This window comes from Aegilops tauschii, chromosome 5, assembly GCF_002575655.3.
Source record: "Aegilops tauschii subsp. strangulata cultivar AL8/78 chromosome 5, Aet v6.0, whole genome shotgun sequence".
NCBI classification, from domain to species: Eukaryota; Viridiplantae; Streptophyta; class Magnoliopsida; order Poales; family Poaceae; genus Aegilops; species Aegilops tauschii.
The window spans coordinates 333,319,508-333,342,945 of NC_053039.3; the positions used below are offsets into that span (position 1 = coordinate 333,319,508).

The following is a 23,438-nucleotide window of genomic DNA, read 5'->3' on the forward strand; positions in this document are numbered from 1 at the left end:
TCATAACATCTGAAGTAGCTCTTGCAGCAGGTCTGTCACCTAGCGGTGCATCAAGGACATAGTTCTTCTGTGCAGCAATGAGGATAATCCTCAAGTGACGGCTGGGTAGTTGCTACCATCATCTTTCAACTTAGCTTTCTCTAGGAACGCATTAAAATTCAGGGAAACAGTAGCATGGGCTATTGATCTACAACATAGATATGCAAAACTATTAAGACTAAGTTCATGATAAATTAAGTTCAATTAACCAAATTACTAATGAACTCCCACTTAAATAAACATCCCTCAAGTTATCTAAGTGACACATGATCCAAATCAACTAACCCATGTCCAATCATCACGTGAGATGGGGTAGCCATCAATAATGAACATCTCTATGTTGATCATATCTACTATATGACTCACGTTCGACCTTTCGGTCTCCATGTTCCGAGACCACGTCTGTACATGCTAGGTTCGTCAAGTTTAACCCAAGTATTCTGCATGTGCAAAACTGTCTTACACCCGTTGTATGTGGACGTAGAGTCTATCACACCCGATCATCACGAGGTGCTTCGAAACGACAAACTTTTGCAACGGTGCATACTCGAGGAGAAGACTTTTATCTTGAAATTTAGTGAAGGGATCATCTTACAGTGTTACCGCCGTTCTAAGCAAAACAAGATGCATAAAGGATAAACATCACACGCAATCAAAAATACGTGACATGATATGGCCATCATCATCTTGTGCTTTTGATCTCCATCTCCAAAGCATCGTCATGATCTCCATCATCATCAGCTCGACACCTTGATCTCCATCATTGCATCGGGGTCGTCTCGCCAACTATTGCTTCTACAACTATTGCTAAAGCATAGCGATAAAGTAAAGCAATTACATGGCTCTTGCATTTCATACAATAATTAAGAGACAACCCTAAGGCTCCTGCCGGTTGTCAATATTACAAAACTTGGTCATCTCATACAAAAACGTATATCACATCACGTCTTGACCATATCACATCACAACATGCTCTGCAAAAACAAGTTAGACGTCCTCCACTTTGTTGTTGCGAGTTTTACGTGGCTGCTACGGGCTTCTAGCAAGAACCGTTCTTAACTACGCAAAAACCACAATGGCGATTATCAAGTTTGTTGTTTTAACCTTCTTCAAGGACTGGCCGTAGTCAAATTCGATTTAATTAAAGTAGGAGAAACAGACACCCGCCAGCCACCTTTATGCAAAACAAGTTGCATGTCAGTCGATGGAACCGGTCTCATGTGCATGGACATGTAAGATTGGTCCGGGCCGCTTCATCCCACAATACCGCTAAATCAAAATAAGACGTTGGTGGTAAGCAGTATGACCATCACCGCCCACAACTCCTTTGTATTCTACTCGTTGATATCATCTGCGCATAGACCTGGCTCGGATGCTACAGTTGGGGAACGTTGCATGGAAAACAAAAAAATTCTGCGCACATGCAAGATCTATCCATGGAGATGTATAGCAACGAGAGTGGAGAGTATGTCTAAGTACCCTCATAGACTGTGAAGCGGAAGCATTTATTAACACGGTTCATGTAGTCGAACTTCTTCGCGATCCAACCGATCAAGTACTGAATGTACAACACCTCTGCGTTGAGCACACGTTCAGCTCGATGACGTCCTCGCCTTCTTGATCCAGCAAGATGGGCAAAGTAGTAGATGAGTTCTGGCAGCATGATGACATGGTGACGGTGATGGTGAACTCGTTCCCGCAGGGCTTCGCCGTGCACTGCGGAGAAACTGGATGGAGGACTAAACTGTGGAGAGGGGCTCCGCACACGGCTAAGAGATTGTCGTGGGTTTGTGTGGCGCCCCCTCCCTCATATATATAGGTGGGGGAGGGGAGGCAGCCAGGAGGCGCCCCACGGGTGGCCGGTCGGCCCCCTTGAGCTCCTGCCCTCTAGCTCACCCCCCCTTCCTTGTATGTCTGCGGGGGGAGGCAGGAGGAGGTGCCCCCCCCCCCTTTCCTTCCTCCTAGGTGGAGGGAAGGAAAGAGGGTCTAGCCCTCCCCCCTTTCCATCCCTAGGGCCGGCGACCAAGGGAAGGCACGCGCCAGCCCCTTGTGGGCTGGTGTGTTCCCCTTCTTGGCCCATAAGGCTCATTAACCTCTCGGGGCATCCCGTGACCCCTTCCGGTGATCCGATGACTACACGATTCACTCTAAAAAAAATTCCGGTGACCAAATAGCATCGTCCCATATATCAATCTTTACCTCCGGACCATTCTGGAGCTCCTCGTCATGTCCGTGGTCTCATCCGGGACTCAGAACAACATTCGGTCACCAAATCACATAACTCATATAATACTATATCGTCAACGAACGTTAAGCGTGCGAACCTTAATTTTGATTTTTGATAAACGAAACGAATCCAAGCCCGACAAGTAGAATTCCATTCGGTACCTTTGGGGTTTTCTTTTTCCTTCTGGATGACGACGTCACCGCGTCTCCTTATTGTTATTGCGATGGTGACGAGGAACAAAGGGCCGGGGGGTTCGAGAACTATGTAGACATGACCGAGACACCTCTCCGGTCAATAACCAATAACGGAACCTAGATGCCCATATTGGTTCCTACATATTCTACGAAGATCTTTATCGACCGAACCTTTATGACAACATACGTAATTCCCTTTGTCTGTCGGTATGGTACTTGCCCGAGATTCGATCGTCGGTATCTTCATACCTAGTTCAATCTCGTTACTTGCAAAGTAGGGGATGACCTGAGGAAAATGCAAGTACAAAAATAAGTATTGTTAGAGACAATTATGAAGTGAATATTTGTACGGGGAAAGACTGTATGCTGATGATATTATTGTTGGGGAACGTTGCATGGAAAACAAAAAAAATCTACGCACATGCAATATCTATTCATGGAGATGTATAGCAACGAGAGTGCAGAGTATGCCTACGTACCCTCATATATCGTAAAACGGAAGAATTTATTAACGCGATTGATGTAGTCGAACTTCTTCGCGGTCCAACCGATCAAGTACCGAACGTACGGCACCTCCACTTTCAGCGCACGTTCAGCTTGATGACGTCCTCGCCTTCTTGATCCAGCAAGACGGGCGAAGTAGTAGATGAGTTCCGGCAGCACGACGACGTGGTAAGGGTGATGGTGAACTCGTTCCCGCAGGGCTTCGTCGTGCACTGCAGAGAAACTGGACGGAGGACTAAACTGTGGAGAGGGGCGCCGCACACGGCTAAGAGATTATCGTGGGTTTGTGTGGCGCCCCCTCCCTCATATATATAGGTGGGGGAGGGGAGGCAGCCAGGAGGCACCCCAAGGGTGGCCGGCCGGCCCCCTTGGGCTCCTTCCCTCTAGTGCCCCCCCTTCCTTGTATGCCTGCGGGGCGGGAGGCAGGAGGAGGTGCCCCCCCTTTCCTTCCTCCTAGGTCGAGGGAAGGAAAGAGGGGCTAGCCCTCCCCCCTTTCCATCCTAGGGCCGGCAACCAAGGGAAGGGGCGCGCCAGCCCCTTGTCGGCTGGTGTGTTCCCCCTCTTGGCCCATAAGGCCCATTAACCTCCCGGGGCATCCCGGGACCCGTTCCGATGATCCGATGACTACCTGATTCACTCTGAAACCTTTCCGCTGACCAAATAGCATCGTCCCATATATCAATCTTTACCTCTGGACCATTCCGGAGCTCCTCGTCATGTCCGTGATCTCATCCGGGACTCTGAACAATATTCGGTCACCAAATCACATAACTCATATAATACTATATCGTCAACGAACGTTAAGCGTGCGGACCCTACGGGTTCGAGAACTATGTAGACATGACCGAGACACCTCTCCGGTCAATAACCAATAGTGAAATATGGATGCCTATATTGGTTCTTACATATTCTATGAAGATCTTTATCGGTCGAACCTTTATGACAACGTACGTAATTCCCTTTGTCCGTCGGTATGTTACTTGCCCGAGATTCGATCGTCGGTATCTTCATACCTAGTTCAATCTCGTTACCGGCAAGTCTCTTTACTTGTTCCACAACACATCATCTCGTAACTAACTCCTTACTCACTTTTCTTGCAAGCTTCTTGTGATGTGTATTACCGAGAGGGCCTAGAGATACCTCTCCCATACTCGGAGTGACAAATCCTAATCTTGATCTATGCCAAATCAACAAACACCTTCCGAGATACATGTAGAGCATCTTTATGATCACCCAGTTATGTTGTGACGTTTGATAGAACACAAGGTATTCCTCCGGTATCCGTGAGTTGTATGATCTCATAGTCGTGTATTTGACATTAAGAAAGCCATAGCAATAAACTGAACGATCATATGCTAAGCTAACAGATGGTTCTTGTCCATCACATCAGTCTCCAGATGATGTGATCCCGTCATCAAGTGACAACACATGTCTATGGTTAGGAAAGCTTAACTATCTTTGATAACGAGCTAGTCTAGTAAAGGCTTACTAGGGACACAATATTTGTTTATGTATTCACACATATATCTAAGTTTCTGATCAATATAATTCTAGCATGAATAATAAACCTTTATAATGAATAAGGAAATATAATAATAACAACTTTGTTATTGCCTCTAGGGCATATTTCCATCAATTATTGTTTAGGTAATGTATAACACAGAATAATATGTGGGGACAATATTCAAAACTAAGAAGTGTCATGTCACACAACATGAAAAATGAAAGATATATTGTGGTCAAGCAGTACGTAAAATATGACAGTGGTGTCATGGAGAAGGATTTGTGATAGAAATGTGCTCCCTCTGCAAAGAAATATAAGAGCATTTAGATCACTACTTTAGTTATCTAAACGTTGTTATATTTATTTACCAAGGTAGTATGTGGGACAAACATAAGAAAACATTCGTTGGAAAACAGGGCACTATATTGGAAAATGCAAGTAAATACATAATTGTTGTTAAGAAAAGAAATTTTTTTCTTTCGGATATTATTTTATTTCAAGACTATATTTCAGATAAAGTTGTGTAGGCCTAAAATAAAAATGTATGAAGAGTCAAAATTGGTACCCAAACAAAAGTTCTTTATGCTTAGGTCGTTGTCTAGCAATACGTAAAAGATTGGTGCGAGTGTCTAGGTTTAAGGATGTATGAAATCTGGGTATATTTAAACATCGTTTGACGTAACTGAAATCTGCATAGATCATCAAATAAAATGATGCGACTGAAAGACTATTGGTTCTACATTTTTTCAGTCAATACTGGAACCTATAATCAACTAACTAAGCAATAAATCAGAAATAAAACATTTTATTAGGATTTATTATTATTTTGCAGCCATATTGCAAAAAGGCAGAGAAACATTTGTTATTCAGAATCGTGTCCTGGTGGCACAACGCTCTGTCGTCGTTACAAACAGGGCACTACAAATCGGGAAACGGGTAATTTAGAGAGGAAAAAGTAGTAGAACCTGCTTTCGAACAGACTAAGAAGAATGCATGGTGATTTACCTTGACATGAACTGCATTGGGATCGACTGCGTGTTTTTTCGTGGCTCTTCTTGTTGCGGCAGTGTCGACCACAACCATGTAATGACGACATACTCCTCGTCCACGAGTTTCGCTATGGACATCTAGCAAGGTGGAACTATGAAAAAAGCAGATCTGGATGATGGAACTAGAAAGGAAGAAGACGATGGCGAAAGAGGAGGGAGAAATAAGATGAGGCGTTTGCGGTCTATGCAGTAGAAAAATTAATGTTAGTAAGTTGGCTTTGCACTTGTTGCCTATGCGTAGCAATAAATTGTCAGAAAATCATCCAGCAGAATAGGCAAAAGTTCCAAGAGGAAAAACTTATTGTGCAAAGTAAGTTTCGTCATAAAATGTATCGCTATCATACAAGAGAAAAGATGTTAGCTGTGAAAACGAAATAAAATAATAGAAAAAAGCAGTTCGCTTTGAAGAACAAAATTGGAATCATATATGGTAGAGCAAAAATTATAATTATGGCATCAAAGTGTTGTCACAAATAAATATTTGACAGTACAAGCATGCAAGTATTGAAGAATAAAGTATGCATATTTGAAGCAAGACAATAGAAAAGTTGGGATAATAACTGTAGCGATTTTGCATGGGAAGAACGATAACTGAAACGAACACACAAGACAACACGTAAACGAAAGCATTGGACAGAAGGGAAAGCAAGATTTTAGAAGAGGAGAAAACATAACTGAAATAACATAAGAATGGCGCAAGGAGGAAGGAAGAAGAAGATGAACAAGATACAAGAAGAGGAGAAATCAGAACTGAAATAACACAAGAACAATGCAAGGTCGAAGGAAGAAGAAGATGAACTAGATAGAAGGGGAGGAGAAAACAGAACTAGAATAATATAACCACGGTGCAAGGAGGAAAGAAGAAGATGAACCGTGGTAGGAAGTCGTGGAACAGAGTTCGCAACAGAACGGGAGATGTAGGATACGAACAGGTAAACAGACATATTTGTACAAAATAAACACGCATACCGTTTTGTATTCAGAGAGTTAACAATTTCCATCCGTTTTTCAACCATTTTGTCTTCAAACATGTGCACACATCACGACGCAGATGGACGGCAGGAGGCGTTTCAGGAGGTGCATGCCCCTGCGAATTTTTGGTAGGTCTGGTGTATTTGATGTCACACATTTTAGGATTATGTGCTCACGAATTCACGCCTTCCCATCCTTTTGGATGATCAACTCAAGGGCGTTTCTGAAACCTATGAAGGTAGTTAAATTCTCCGCACAAAAAAAAAGAAGGTAGTTAAGTTCGTGGAGGTGTACAAAGTGGTGATGTCGTCTTCTGACCAGGCCGCGATATCTTTATGGTAGCCTTGGTGTTTTTTCGGCGTTTATCTTTTTGAGAAGCCATGGGAAGCTTTAGGTATTTGTATTAAAAAAGAGTAATTCGTGAACCAATCTATGGTTGGATGGTTAGAGTGGCAGTGGTATTCCCAGTCAGTGTTCAAGTCCTGGTGCTCGCATTATTTCTGGATTTATTTCAGGATTTCCGGAGATACGCTTTCAGTGAGAGAAGACGTCCCCGTCAACGACAAGGCGCCTACGGTGACTTCGTAAATCTCAAGATAATATGCCAGCTCAGTCTCTCGAAGGTACTCATAGGGGTAGGGTATGCATGTGTGCATTCATAAAGGTGAGTGTATACACGTATGTATGAGCGCTTGCGTTGTACTGTATTAAAAAAAACTATTCATCCTAGAAGGAAAACCCGGATAGAAAACCTCACAATCTCAGCATGTCCACAATTCCCAAAATATGAAACAAGAGTTCTCGATCCTTCTTTGTCAATTGTAATCTCCAAATACTTGTGTTATTTTCTGTGAGCAACTTACACTTCCAAATATATTGATTGAGATATTGTGTGTTGTGAAGATCCAGGACGTGACATCGTACTATATCGTTTCCCACCGGAAAAAGACCATAGAAATGGTTGTGTAGTTGAGCATAGAAACGAGAGACACGTAGCACATGGCAGTATTGATTTGGGGAGCACGACTGCATATCTAGATCTAAAGGAGACATGAATGGCAACTGTCCTACGCTCTTGGTAGATCTTTAATTATTGCAAACCTGCCTCATTAGTAGACCTAATTGGAGCATGCAAAGTGTGGCAACTTTCGGAACCGGCGAGAGTAAATTGCACGTTACACCATCTACCTCAACGAATTGGCATGCATCGATTCTGAGCCGCTTAATTACAATCGAAAGCTTCACATTTTTGTTATATAATTGATCAATGATCACTGGTACATCGTCCGCCAGTTGACCCGCTTGGAGGGAGCCTTTGTCAATTTTGCCAATTTTAAATGGTGGAAGAAGGCGGGGGGTTTGCATATAAGCAGCGCAAGCCCCGGTTTGAAGAAATAGGCATGGCGTGCAGTGCAATTTACACTCAACGGAAAGAACAAGTTTGCAAAATAACAGGAAAAAGAAAACAAGTTTGCACAAGAACGACTACGATGACAGCTAGTTATCAAATAGGGTCGAATTTTTCTTTTTTGCGGGAAATAGTTAGATAGTTAATTGTATATACAAGACAAGAGCCAAACAGTCTAGTTAGAACTAGTATATGTTGAATATTTGAGCAATTTTTCATTAAGTTTTAAAAAAATGGTAGATGAAACATGATAATCGAATCAAGTAACAAACTGATGGAACTAGTCATGCAGTCGGGAACATCAAGGACAAAGATCATATCCATCCCGATTGCTATTGCTGGTAGACCGAACGCAGTGCCTAACAAATGGGTCAAGAACACATTGATGGCCACACTTCGTCCAGAAAATTTATATTTGAGTAAATTTATACTCCCTCCGTAAAGAAATATAAGAGCGTTTAAACAACTAAAGTAGTGATCTATCTTTAGAGAGAGAGTATTAAGTTTAATCCAGAAAAACAGTAGAAAATATGAATACAGATGATAATCGAATCAAGTGACAAATTGATGAAACTAGTCATGCAATCGGGAACATAAATGTCAAAGTTCATATCCATATCAGTTCTTTTAGCTAGTAGACCAAACACAACCCCTGACAGAAAGGACAGAGTACGTACGTATGGTGTGAAGGAAGAAGATGCGGTTGCGTCATTCACCATGTCCCCGAGTAGGTCGTCAACGTCGGGGAAGCAGTTCGTCGACTCATGGTGCGCCGCCCCGAGCGCTCCCCGGAAATTGATCGCCACTCTATCATACAAGATCATAAGACCGGAGTTTCGAAGGTCTGTTGTATCAGTTCACAGTGTGCGACGAGGAGTGAGATGAGAAAGCGGTAAGCATCGCAAAGCTTTGGAACTGGGAGGTGAGCGCACTAAAGATGAATTCAGTGTCTATGGCAAAACGCACTAAAGATGAAGTCAGTGTCTATGGCAAAACGTTTCAACTTATTTTTCTTACATGACAAAAATAAGACGGAAACACGACGCACATGTATATGCCTTCTTCGCAAACTCTTAGTGGTGTATGAAGGTGCAAACCATATATGTTGGTCCAACACTCCCTCCAGAATAAGGGTGGCTCTACCCGCAAAAGAAAAAAAAATCAAGGTGGCTCTAAACTTTCCACACTCCCATTGCCATGCATGAATGAACCATATGGTTCTCTGTGATTTGCAAAAATAGTGGGAGATAATAAATGGGCTAAATGGCCAATAATACGTACGGTATAATTACGAATTTTGTCAGCATATATAAATCAAGACTAATTTGGCTAGTTTGTGCGACATGGTGCATCGCATGTTTTTTCCAGGAAACTACGGATCTATTCATCTTCAGTTATGATAGTACAACAAACAGTAAAAATAATAATAAATACATCCAAAACTGTAGACAATCTGTAGACCACCTAGCGACGACTACAAGCACTAAAGCGAGCCGAAGGCGTGCCACTGTCATCGCCCCTTCCTCATCGGAGCCGGGCAAAACTTGTTGTAGTAGACAGTCGGGAAGTCGTCGTGCTAACACCCCATATGACCATCGCACCAGAACAGCAACCGTCGCCGATGAAGAGTAGCGTAGATTAGAAGGATTTAATCTGAAGACACACAAATATAGACGAACAACGACCAGATCTGATCAAATCCACCAAAGACAGATCAGCCGGAAGCACACCTTCACATGAACCACCAACGGTGCTAGACCCATAACCGAAACAGGGGCTAGACGAGGAGAACATTATTCCATCTTCAAGGAGCTGCCGCTATCCCGCCTTCCTGAGTAGGACACAAATCCTAACAAAAGTCAAAGAAAAATCTAAAAACGAAGTCCTCCCACCTGCAAAGACCGGGATCCGGAAGGCGCCGGCTGCTAGCACATCACATGTTGGCTAAATATTATTCACAAAAATAATACATTTCGACTAAATGCATCAGCTTAAAGACGGAGGTCTCTCCCATATCACTTGTAATTGTAGGAAAGAACTAAAGCAGAATCACAAGTGGTTAACCGCCGCGTATGATGCCCTGAAGCGGCCGTACGAATGGCGAGTGAAATACTACTGTGTTGAAAGATAAAGTGAAGCAATGATATAAAAGAATAAAGCGAAGAGTGGTATGGAAGTCCCTTTAACGTGTGTTAGGACCTCAGATTTACTATTTCACCACAGCGCTCCCAAATCGAGCGTGGATCGGCTAGCTTTTAACAAGACCGGCAAAGGAACAAACAAGAACGTACGTACGTTAACGCGTCAGAGCAATAATAAGCATGTACATATGCTGGGCCTTGTCGAGTATATTAGCAATTATCCGACTATTCAAACCAGAAATAGATCATAAACATGGCATGGACATAATTAATGCGTACTGATTTCTAACCGTTAGGGCACGTGCTACGCATATTGCTATTACTGTTAAAATAGAAATAAATAGAAGCGGGATAAACATGTTATACCCTTCGGTAGGCGTAAGTCTGGGCAAAGCCACAGCTGTGGCGGCCTCTTGGGCGGCCTTCTTGTCAGCGGCGGCCTTCTCGGCAGCGAGTCGGTCAACTTCGGTGGCGGTGGACTTGGTGATGACGAAGTCGGTGCGGACATAGACGAAGTAGTGAGTGTAGACGAATAGCGGCAAGCAATCTCATAGGAGACGCTCCTCAAAGACTTAATTGCCCTCTCCCGTACAGGATTTCAAAGGGCCGGGTTTTGGAAGCCCGCTCTCCCATACAACCATACACGCGGTGGATGGGATAAGATCGCCGACGGCAGCAGCGGGAGTGGAACAACGGCAGGCGCCTCGAATATATAGGTCTAAAGCCCACCTCATATTTCAAACACGCCTCGGCGAAAACGATGGATATTTGCCTTGTTACATGCATGATGCGTCGCGTCGATCATTCGTGTATATATTCCTTTCTTTCTTTCATAGTTTGCTTTTTGTCCCTCCTTAATCCCTCCAACCATGTGCATCTTTTCTTTTTGGTGGTACTATGGACCGCCGGTCGATCATGCATGAGCATGAGTCTAAGCCAAGCAGGATGGCATTGCACGTTTGTTGTGACCAAACCAAATGGCCGAGCTCCACGTGCGCATCATCTTCCTTCCACGTCTTGCCATCGACCGAGCACTAGTGCATGCCCTACTATACAAATTTGTAACAGTAAAGGAGAAGCGCATCGCATGCGCGTGCAGGGAGGCAAAGCTGCCGGTCGCGGCCATACATCTGTAGCTAGCACTAGCAGCTACTAGTATTGAGCTAGGCAGCGATGGATGCACCAGCGTGCAGCCGGCCGGTGCACGCACGCACGTAGTACGTGCTCCATGCACAGCGCCACGTCCCTGTCTTCGTGACTTAAGCGCCAAGCAAAGCGGCGAACCCGCACGCCCGCCGGTGGTCGACACACAATCCCGCCATCTGCTCCCCGGCCAGCGAGCCGGACGCTGCTAGAGCATCGCATCGGTTCATTTCCTTCCCCGTCGATCTCCGCTGAAAAGTAATAAAGCAAAGCAAAACCCCGGGAGTCTCAACACCAATCGCGCCGGGGAGTCTGAACGGGAAAGAGAAGAAAAAAAAGGAACCCGCACCGAGTGGAGTATACATACCACTTGACTTGGCGCGGTCGTGCACGCACGCGCTTGCCGGAGGGCCCGGCGGGAGCATGGACCGCGACGGGGACTGGGGTACGGACAGCGGACAAGGCGGTGGTGGAAAAGTCGCGGTCGCGCTCGCGCGTTCGGATCCGGAGTCCACGTGACGGTGGGTGGCCACAGGAGGAGGAGCGGTATCCGTTCCGATCCACTCCAGCCCGTCGCGTCGCCGTCGTCGCCTCGCCCTTCGCGCCATTCGATCTGCTGTTGCTGTTTCTCTGCTACTGCTAGCTTTGTGCCCCTGCGCTGGCGACGACGATCTCATCTCATCTCATCCCGTCTGATCCACCTTCGTTTTCGCCCACGTTCGCACGGTTCCCCCGTGGTGCAGGTGGTCCAAACCGCGTGGGCCGTGGGAATGGCCTCCATTATTCCGCGGGACCGGGAGAGTCGTTATCATGCCCATGGCCCTTGCCGGGTCCAGGCCCTGTACGTGGCTCTCATTCTTTTCTTGTGAAAAAACTCATCAATCCGGTTCCATCTGGTTTACAGACGTACTAGTATGCATGATCGTTAAGGCTTGGATACATGGTGTATTTGACCAAGAATAGTACGTACTCCTAGTTATTTTTTGTTTCTTGATTGATTGATTGAGTGGCCTCACTATTGGAAAGCAAGAAAGAAACGATAGTCTGTTTTCCGAAGACATGTAGGGCGTCGCGTCGCACTAGCCTATTGTTGACTCTTATTGCACGATGGTTATTGTTAATGCTATAAAAAAAATCTGGTATGACTTGCGAGCTGCATTAGTTTCATTATATATTAAAACAATACTAATGGAGTATATATAGCAATCATATCGGAAATCTTAGAATAGAAAGCACGTCCGCGAAATAAAAAGGGGCTGCCCCCCGCTTCTCCGAGATGCTCCAGCTTTTCATGCTCACTTGCGCTACAAAAGCACGGCACAAAATTTTCTTTTCGCACAAAATATTTTGCACCAAGCGTGTGTCCCCCCCAATTATCGCTATGTTTATTCAGGAAATGTTCAATGCTTGATTAAACAAACAAGCTGGATGCTGTTTAGCTGCTGCTCACGTTCCAAAAGCTCGCATCATGGCGTACATACATGTTCCATGTGATTGGATAGCAAATAAAGAAGAAATTGATAATAGGCTGGCGTATCGAAGGGTTTAGCCCAGCAAAGCTGACCAAAACTAATTAACAAACCAAAAAGTGGCAGCGAGACACATGCACGCACGATTCGGTCAAAGATTGTTACTTCGCGGCAGCACCAAATCTACGAGGGCTGGTTGGCGTCACGCTCTACAAAGAGAGATAGCAGTACTTGAAAAACGTAAAGAATTTGCAACTCGGCGAATGATTGCCGGCGAAGACGCGAGGAGCGAGCTGGCCATCGTTGGCTGATTAATCAGTCAGATTATAGTAAGCGGCTTTAGAGCACCGTGGTCAGTAAACTAGTCGGGTGTGTGGGGGCTGGGGGATTACTTAAGCCGTAGGCTGCCGTGCATGTTCGCTTAAACAATTATTGGTTGCAAAAAAAGCGAGATGTGATCTTGGCCCGTTGGGCGAGTTGTTTTTGTTTATGGCCAACTTGGTGGATTTGATGCGCGTGAGCTCACATACAGCGTACACATGCATGCGGCCATGGAGATCTGATCCGTACGCACACTCGCATAACGACGTTCGTCGGTGCGTATGATGATCGTTTTCTTTTTTGAAATGAAAGCCCCAAAGGGATTAGATGATTAGCACCAGCTCCACGTACTCCTGTGGTGGAAGAAAAGAATCGCAAGAACCAAGCATTTGCTGCTTTAGATGGTTAGCGGGGTTGGTATACCCTCAGAAAAAAACGATTAGAGATCAAAGTTTTGGTTCGTCATTTTGCACATCTTAGGCAGTTAGTTATTTTTTTTTTAGAAATAGACAGTCTTTCTTAGATTTTATTTTTGAGAAAATAGACAGTCTTTTTAAGATAGTTTTTTTATAACTGACAGTCTTTTTAGATTCTTTTAGGGGTTAAACCAAGCTTTATTGATCATAGTCCACATGTTGTGGGAAACAAATTAGATCATGGGGCTCAACAAGCCACACGTGTCTATCCTGATCCAAAGATTTGAAAAACTTGGCTAACCTATCATCAGCATCATTAGAGGCTCTGCCTTCGAATTTAAAATAGCAATTGAAAAAAATAGCTCGCTGTTTGATCTCAGAGATAATAGCACCAGCGCCCCCTTGGCTGGAACATGAGATGTCGTTGATAGCTTGGAGTTCGATGTGGTGACAGTCTTTTTTAGATGAGCATGTAGACCATGCTGGGCCATGGCCCGGGTTTGTTGAAAACAGAATGCAGTAGGAACAGTTCATCTGGCCCATTTTGATGGTCTGGCCCATTAATTGCAGCATGTTTGCTGGTCCATCTAGCTGTTTTGGCCTGGTTTTATGAGAGCAACTAATCAACGATTACACCTTGGGGGGCTGCCACAAGGATCACTTATTATGGTCTGGGAGCCCGTCAAGTGGTGCGTCCAGCCGTCGTTACGTGTCGTGGTTTGGGCGTTCCCTTTGGATTTCGGTTTGTTTATTTTTTATGCACACACTTTCTAATTTTAGATTTTTTTGGCTTTTTGGTTTTCACCTGACTTCCTGTAGGTTTTGGACTTCTTTTTGTGAAGCACGTATGCGCTTCTCAAAAATAAAAATGTGCTTCTATGAGAAGCATATTTGTGTTTCTCGTGGAAGCACAAATTTGTTTTGCAACAAGCACAGTCTATGCTTTCACCAAAAGCACAAATTTGCTTCCACGAGAAACACAACATGTGCTTTCCCGAAAAAGGGGAAAAGCATATCTAGTGCTCCCCCCCCCCCCCCCCCCCGCACCACACACACACAAAAAAGGGCAAAAATACAACCGTGCTTCTAGGCTTAAGTTGTTTCTTCCTTTTTTTCATTTGCTAGTTTATTTAGAGTTTTTGGATTTTTTTATCGGTATTTGCTATTTTTGGTTTCTGTTTATCAATCTCAGATATTCTTGTTTTTTCCGTGGAAAAAAGGTCCGTCGAAATCTATTAGCACGAGATCTAGTTTCAAAGATCTTGATGTGAGAAATTCAAATCAGCATTTCGATGCACGGTTCAAGAAATCATACGTTTTGAATAATGAAACTACAAAAAAAGAGAAACCCTCATATTATGACAAGTGACGCACATGCAGTGCGCCATTTATCAGCACCTTAGAAGGTGGGGAGTGACCTTTTCAAAAGGTAATCCTTAACTAGTGATTTTGTCTTACCTATGGCCGTTTTGGGGAGTATCCTATTTACCGCCCGCGGGCGACAAATATTTGCATTGGTTGAAGGTCAGGCATGAATGGGCCAGCCCGAGTTTCTTTCCTTCGCTGGCCATGTTTTCCTTTCTGCTTTATTTTTTTTCTTCTATTTGGGTTTTTACCTTTCTCTTTTTATTTTATTATTTTAGTTTTTATTTTTGAAAATTTCTTTTTATACATTTCGCAATATATGGTGAACATTTTTTTTCTAATGTACGGTGAATATATTTTAAAATGTACAACGAACATTTTTTAGTATAAGGTGAACATTTTACATATGGACACTAAACGTTTTTATGATATACAATGAACATTTTTATTGTATACACACATTTTTTTAATACACACTGAACAGTTTTTTAATACACGGTGAACTTTTTAAAAATATACACTGAAGTTTTTTTCTTATATACAATGAACATTTTTTGTATACATTGAAAGTATACAATGATTTTTTGTTTATACATCGAATATTTTTTTAATACACGGTGAACTTTTTTTTAATATACAGTGAACATTTTTATAAATACATACTGAATATTTTTCTAAAATATATGTTTCTATTTTTAATAGGGTTTCAAAATCTAGCTCCTAAAAATAACAGTCAGTGTTTTTAAAAAATGACTAAAAAATGAAGAGAAAAAAGAAAGAAAGACAGCCCGCGGGAAGAATGGGTCGGCGGCAAATAGGAGCTCACCCTGTTTGGATCTCATCGTTATGGAACATAGGAATGCGAAAAACATATGCATCTGATAGGATTGACACTGCAAAATAGTAGACATTTGCAAAACATAGGAAAACTGCAGTAATAGTCGTTCGGAGGAAATACAGAAAAAAATACCTTGATCTAATGTGACCGAGTCTATGAAACTAAGGTTGAAGTGGATGTTCAATTCCTATGAAATTGAGGTATAGGAAGACAATTTCAAAGGAATTTGGGTGCCACTGTTACTTCAATCCAAAGGCATCCGTTAACGGAAAAATAGACCTCATTTGGCTCATAGATTAGTAATATCATAGGAATAGAAAATTTATAAGAAGTGGGATAACATGTATCTCAGTTCTTATAGAGAAAGAGATCTCACTTGGTTCATAGGATATGATTTTTTTTCATTGGGTTTAGGCTAATGTATTTTTTTCTTTCAAATGTGAAGGATTGATTCCTATCCTACATAGGAATAGGAATCCATTCCTAAGATCCAAAGGGCTGCAGAGAAAAAATTTCTACAAAATTCCTATCCTTTAGAATTCCTACAAAATTAAACTAAACTAAAGGAGGCCTAAGAATAACAATCCTATAAAATTCTTGCAATCCGAAGCATTGACGCTTCGCTGGCGGTGGCAAGGAACAAGACCTCCTATTGCATGCGTTGCGCGCGGAATAGGGCGAGCCACACACGTTGTGCAATGGCGGACCGACCCATTTATGGCTTTGCAAGGTTCTTTTCTTTATTTATTTTTCTTATCTCGTAGATTTACAAGAATAAAAATATATGAAAATGGTTACAAAATGGAAAAAATATTACTGAAAATAAAATATTAAAATAAACTAGAATGTTTCTTAGTCGTAATTCGTGTCTCGTTAATAAGATAAAGATTCACTTACAAGCCACGTAAACATCGACGTTACAGGAGTGAAAAGATAGAATAATCTTATGAAAAAAAAAACCAGCGCATGTCCCTCTTAGGGAGACAGATCACCTCTTCACTCAACCTCGACACGGCTCATCGCTGATCAGCAGCTTTACGGACCTCCAAAGTAGTTTGCCTAAAGCAAAACCATTACCGTTGAAAGAATCAGACCGGGGCAACAAGTCCCTGGACAAGCCATCGAACTTCAGAATTGACACCCCCGCACGACTACGACGCCGGAGGAGGAAACCAGAACTGTCAGCCTCCAACCATAAACCCAACACAAGATGCACCATCTTTGAGCTGTCACTTGCGTAGACAACCGTGAACGTAAAGGTGCGCTTTGACACGCCAGTCTGTTTTGAGACGTATAGTATGTTATAATTTCAGAATAGATACAAACAGTCAAATACATCAAAATGATATATTTCACCGGAGAAATACACTGTAATATTTCTTATAAACATTTTAGGTTTTTTACCGCTGCCATTGCAATGGTTGCTCTGGGACAAAATTTCCTTCCTTTTACATCAGATACTAATATCAGTATAAGCAGGGTACTTATGAAAATCATACTTCTCCATGATTTCTTCTATCTATTTTCGAATCTGATGACTTATACCAATAGTCTTACACGAAGAAAAATGTTCTCATAGCATGCCTTCTGTGACATGTAACAGAAGTGATATACTAATTCAATATTCACATAACAGTCAAATCTTCAATTGAAAAAAAACTTCAGCAGCGAAGGCAGCACATGCATTCCAAGCCAACAAAATGTATAAACCTAACGATAGAGGGGATACTGAATTAACGATAGTATTAGTATCAAATGCAAAATCAAGGGAAGTTAATGTATACTACACATTGTATAGCTCACTCATCGCTCAGGTACAGTTGACGGTGCGACTGATGAATTATTGGGTTTTACCATGTAAAGTATGGCAATCGCCAAGCAATCTATGTACCAGACTATCAATCAACCTATCGAGTATGCAGATGACATATCCCTGTGACTGAGTTACAACAGTATGAAGTCCAATGTAACAGAAGATTTGAGGGGAGAATGTGGGCCCGAACTCCAACAATCAAGAGGATGCAGCTGTAAATGGTTCACTAGCCTCCAGAAGCTTGTCAAGCAAGCCGGTGAACACAACAGAATCAGTCTCATTGGGCTTGAATTTGAGGAGAGCAGAAGGTACCAGGCCTTCATCTTGCAACGTGCGTGCCCGCTCTCCTGTATTTGGAGAATGCGGTAGCACACGTGACCTAGGAACAGCTGGGCAGATAAGATCGAATTCCAAACCTGGCTGCTTCAAAGCGTCCGCGACAAACTGCATCAGGGAAAGCAGCAGATAACCAAAATGCTACAAAACCAGTAATGAAATGAATACGCACTGCTAGGAGAATATAGCTTTAAACACTACTTCCTTCGTTCCATAATTCTTGTCACGGTTTTAGTTCAAATTTGAACTAAAACCACGACAAGAATTAAGAATCGGAGGGAGTAAAATAACATTGGATAGCCCAGGTAACAACATAGGCATGGGAACAACTTCATGCCTTCCACATACATAAAGACTGTTATTTACAGCTTCGCCAGTGGCCCATAAGCCAAACTCACAAACTCCAGAATTACACTTGGAAGTGTTCAAGCCAATCGACAAATAATCAGTAGCACAAAATACATGGTGTATATGACAAGTGTACAAGTCCTAGAGTGGAATCAAATACTAAAAGATTCACCATCGCATTCTGGATTGCGGGATATACAGATGATACTCAATGGGACAAAATCATATGGACGAACAAGCATAGAGGGCAGAAGTACCTCATATAGTGAACCAGTAGCCTCCGCTGGAAGGAATACACCCTGGAGAATTACTCCATCAGGAAACTGAACTCGGATGACAGCTTGTTTGTACTTCTGTCGAGCAGCCAGTGCCTGCTTCTCCTTATATGACTTTGGAATTAGCAACCGAGATTGTTCCAGCCTTTCCCTCCTCATCTTTGCCTCATTCCTTACCTCCTCACCACTAAGTTTGTAGAAAGAATCCGGTGTATCAATTTCTGCAACAGAACTTCCACGGACATTGAAGAATACCCGAATCTGTGAAGTTATCATGGAAGTTCAATAAATTACATTTCTAAGGAGATATAAATGGGATCAACAGCAAACTGCAAAATGGACAATCAATTGCACAACATAACAGAAAAAGGAGGCATCAGAGCACATATAGTCGTATATATGCTAAATTTCAGGTTTGACAAGAAATATTCTTACAGTAATTACTAAATTCAACATGTTGAGGAAAAATAAAACAAAACAAGTGGTGAAACACAGTTTGAGGATCTGATATGTCTGCCAACTGATGCACATATATTATATCAGATGCTGATATATCCCCGCCAACTTATGCACATATATATCAGACACTGATATATCCCAATACCATGATATGCATCTTATTGGTAGTACAGGCTGGGAGCTGTGACATGTCAATTTAGCTTCTTCAATCAGAAGTTGCAACAGTTTTACCTGAACCCATACGTGATACGTCCATCCCCGCAAGTAAGTTCACATTCAAAAACAAAATCCGAATATCTGCATCTGATATATAATCAGGACCAAGTTCCAATATTCATTAGAACTAATTGCTCTACAATTTTTGAAATATACATTTTATCATTGGACAACTGTATAAAATGCATTTTTTTGTAGCATGTCTTACACGATAGAGACAACATGTAGTGTTATCTCAAACAGGAACATCATAAAGATACCATTCCACATACTTCGTAGCAAAAAGTAACAACATTGACAAAACGCTACAATGTTCAGAACATAGAAATAACTTAATTTATGTATGAACTAAATATCATAGGTATACAAAAGACAGGACAGACCCAGTGCATAGAAGCTCCCACACAAGGTGGGGTCTGGGGAGGGATTATAGGAACCTAGTCTTACCCCTGCAAAGTGCAATGCAGAGAGGCTGGTTCGAACCCAGGACCTCTTGGCACAAGTGGGGAGGACTTCACCACTGCGCCAGGCCTGCCCTCAGGTATACAAAAGACAGGCCAAATCTTAAACATGAATGCCAAAGTGTACTGTGTACAACAATACAAAAGACAGGCCAAAACTCAACATGAATGCAGAAGTGTACGACAATATAAAAGGCGGGCCAAAACTCAAACATGAATGAAGTGTACAGCAAAAGGAAGTATCACATTTTACATACTACTTAGTTTGCTACATTCTGACCTCCAACATATGGAGTAATATAGACTGTGCAAGTTCTGTGGAATTCCACAGCATCTCATGGAAATGGTACCACATTGTTAAGACATACCTATATATGAACATGACCGCAGAATTTATGCACTGACCTCACAGAAATGGCACCACATTTTTATGATCTATTGGTGTAAGAACATCAATATTCAGTCATTTTTACTCATCACTAAGTTCAAACAAAATCTATTTCTCACGAGTAAAGACGCGGCATGAGTATACACAGAATATCACAGTGTGGACAAACCAAACCATCCATGCAGTACAATTCATTGACCAAAATATGATCATTCACATAACCAATTGATGGAGTATATAGAATTAGACGCCTGCTCACCTGACGATCAACAATCTTGTTAACCTCCTTTTGCTCATCGACTCCGCTGCGGCAGCTCTCTTTGGACTCAGACCCGGCCAGCGTCGGTAGCGGTGCCGAAGGATGGGACCTCTCAAGCAGGAGCACAGCCTGCCTGATCCCGCTAAGTCTCGCTTCGGCAGGAGTCTCGTCCATCACGGCAAAGAGCTCCCCGCCCTCATCCCCGATCGTGAACCCGACCGCCTCGAGGAGCTCGAGCCCGCCCTCCCTGTCCGCCACGGCCTCCTTGATCCTCGGGTTACCGAGCCTGACCCTCCTGTACTTGTCGTTGCCGGGCTCCTTGAGCAGGTTGCCGAGAAGCTTCTTCACGACCTCGACGGCCGCGGGGGGTGGGTTGCCGGCAAGGTACGCGGCCGCGCGGGCGCGGGCGCCGCCGGCCGACGCGAGGCAGCCGTCGAGGTGCTCCGAGACGGCGTGCTCGGAGGAGAAGGCGTCGCCGCAGTTGGGGCACGCGACGGTGTCGCCGCCGTTGGCATCTGGGCGGCGGGAGGAGGAGGAGGAGATGACGGCGGTGAAGGGGGTGAATTCGGAGGGGCCGGCCGGGCGCGGGGGCTGCTGCTTGGGGACGGGCCTGGGGTTGGGGTTAGGGTTAGGGTTTGAGGGGCGGGAGGAGGAGGTGGAGGCGGAGGGGGGAGGGCCGGAGCCGAGGACGTGGGAGGGGCCCTTGAAGGACGGGGCGGAGGAGGAGGTGACCTTCTTCATGAGATCCTTCATCTTGTCCTTCATCATGGAGGCCGGCGACGACGAGGTGCAGGCGGCGGAGGAGGTGGGGGATTGGCGTGGACGGGGAGTAGACTTGGTGGTGGTTGCCTCCGCGGGGTTCGTTCGAGGGGAGGAAGCAACGCGACGGGGGCAAATTGATAAACAAGGAAGAGCTACGGGGGTGGAGATCCAGCTGGGACCTATAGTCGAAATTAAATCACAAAATGAACTGTCCGTAAAACTATTTCACGCGGCTGACCCTTAACGCCTAACTCTCAGGCGCTGCATTAGTGCAACGCCCAGGAGCCAGGCGCTGCACTAGTGCAACGCCCAAGAGCCAGGCGCTACACTGTGTAGTGTGGCGCCTCGCTATCAGGCGCTGCACGCTGACTTGGGCACATATGGGTGCGACGCTGGCCGTGTAGCGCCTATCTGTGAGGCGTTGTACAGTAGGGTGTGACGCCGGCGTGGCGGGCGCTACACAAAAGGGTCAGGGGGGTGAAATAGTTTTGCAATCAGTTTATTCTGTGAAATGATTTCGTTCCGAGGTCAAAAATGTTAAATTTGCCTCCGGGAAAGGTATGGTACTTCGCCGCCAAGGCATCTTCGTCGAGTGGGCCGGGCCGCAAAGGCAAGCAAGTAACGATCACTTCGTGCAGAGGGCCAGCCACCATGGCCCATCGGGGCAGCTATACTCGTGGGCACCCATGCAGTGGGGAAATGGCAGCTGGTGCTCCTATGCAGCGCCTTCAGCGAATGGAAACTGGCGCTCACAGCAGTTACACTAATATACTATCCTCTCCGTCTTAAAATAAGCGTCTCAACTTTTTACTAACTTTAATATAAAATTATATTAAGGTAAGACACTTATTTTTGGGACGAAGGGAGTATGTGTCAGGCTAACCACCAGACCTGCTTAGCGCTAGTGATTGAAATAAGAACGATTGCAACCGCGGTATTTATTGCATAGAATACTGTACGGTTTACTTTATAGTTTAGATTTTTGAATTTCTTCAATACAGTTTGTGAAAACGTGGTTTTTTTTTGGAAAAGCGTCAACAACATTTGAAAGTTCTCAGATTTCAAAAAAAGTTCACAAACACGTACAAAAAGTTCGTCTATTCAAAAAAAGTTCACAAAATCAAAAGAAGTTCATGTATTCAAGAAAACGTTCATGAATATGAAAAAAAAAGTTCGTCGAATTTGACAAAAAAAGATCATCGATTTTGAAAAAAAAATCATCGATTTTGAAAAGAGTTCATCAAATATGAAAACAAGTTCATCGAATTTGACAGAAAGTTCATCGAACTCAAAAAAAAGTTCATTGATTTTTAAAAAAGTTCACAAAATTTGAAGGAAAGTTCATCAAATTTGAAAAATAGTTCATTGAATTTGAAAAAAATACATAAATTTTGAAGAAAAATTCACGAATTTGAAAACAGCTCATCGAACAGAGAAAAAAAGAAAAAAAAAAGGAAATGAAAAAGAAGAAGAAAGTAGTAGAAAAGAGATGGAAGTGGACACGTGAAGATTGGTGGCACGGTGGTTAGTGCAACCTAGCTCGAAGCGGGAGGTCTCCGGTTTGAGTTGCCAGTGCGCACGCCATAGTTTTTTTTTCTCTTTGAAAAACAGAGAAAGCAAAGTTAGACAGGTCGGCCCAGCACGGACGTTGTAGGCGCTCGTTTGCGAAAACGCTTGTAACGCGCCGAATAGGTTTGCCGTCGAACAAGGCGTTAGGACTCTCCCTCAAAAGAAACAAGACGTCAGGATTCAGGGTTAACAGCCGCCTCCATTCCCTCCAAAAAAAATAGCTGCCTCCAATCTTCAGCCAATTCTGTGAGGACTAGAGGGAGTGGAGAACAGGAGATGCAAGGGCTCTTGCAATCGATTATCAGTCTCTGCCGCCGCCATAGTGTGGGCAGAGTCGGCTCTGCTCCGTCTCGCTGGTGGCCTCTAATGCGCAACCCAAGCGTCAGCTGAGTAGGCGCCGCTCGGCCTCCAGCGCTTGCGCAGGAAGATGCTTCACTCAATTTGTCTACATCAACCCAATCCAGTCGACATATAGATTGTCTTTTCCGATTTCTCTGCACAACTTGTAGCAACAATGAGAAATAGGGTAAGTTATACTCGTGCACACCCGTCCCTTACGCTAGTGGTACCAAATGCCCAGATTGTAAACATGAGGAAGAAGGTAACCAATGCAAAGAAGTTAGCAAATGAGGTCACAAATGTATATTTCCCGTGTATCATCTCAGATAGCACCCACCATGATGGCGTCATATACGCGCATAGGGGTTTGGAGGAAGATTGGGATATCGAAGACCGCAGCGAGACTCTGTTGGAGCCGGTGATGTTCTCCAAGGCAACTGAACGTTCGAATTTTGGAAGAAACATGTTGCAATGTTTCTCATTGAGGTTGGTTGAGTGTTCCATCAACAACAACCTCATTCAATTGTATGGGTACATAGCAACGCAGAATGATGGGGATTGCATGGTTAACTATGTTTTGATTCGCAACAGGGATGACCCCATAATCGCACATAGGGGTTCTC

General features: G+C 43.7%; 1 protein-coding gene and 1 long non-coding RNA gene across 2 annotated transcripts; both read right to left on the bottom strand.

Moving 5' to 3' along the window:
* Positions 1–724: 724 nt before the first annotated feature.
* Positions 725–9,029, bottom strand: LOC141023411 (uncharacterized). Its single transcript, XR_012184798.1, has 3 exons — positions 5,474–9,029; positions 2,940–4,769; positions 725–2,746 (listed from the first exon to the last, which is right to left on the bottom strand). It is a non-coding gene; the product is annotated as an uncharacterized lncRNA (long non-coding RNA).
* An 8,287-nt stretch (positions 9,030–17,316) lies between these two features.
* LOC109772044 (plant UBX domain-containing protein 2) lies at positions 17,317–21,056 on the bottom strand. Its single transcript, XM_020330739.4, has 3 exons — positions 20,146–21,056; positions 18,345–18,623; positions 17,317–17,847 (listed from the first exon to the last, which is right to left on the bottom strand). Exons 1-3 carry the CDS (start codon positions 20,911–20,913, stop codon positions 17,602–17,604), a joined length of 1,293 nt encoding a protein of 430 aa, XP_020186328.3. The 5' UTR covers positions 20,914–21,056; the 3' UTR covers positions 17,317–17,601.
* Positions 21,057–23,438: the final 2,382 nt, after the last annotated feature.

Bases quoted from the DNA above. Each gene is read 5' to 3' on its own strand.
- LOC109772044 (XM_020330739.4), bottom strand. From the start codon at position 20,913: ATGATGAAGGACAAGATGAAGGATCTCATGAAGAAGGTCACCTCCTCC. The intron at 18,624-20,145 runs GTGAGCAGGCGT...ATAACTTCACAG, and splicing joins ACAAGATTGTTGATCGTCAG to ATTCGGGTATTCTTCAATGT. The intron at 17,848-18,344 runs GTACTTCTGCCC...TCCCTGATGCAG, and splicing joins CTACTGGTTCACTATATGAG to TTTGTCGCGGACGCTTTGAA.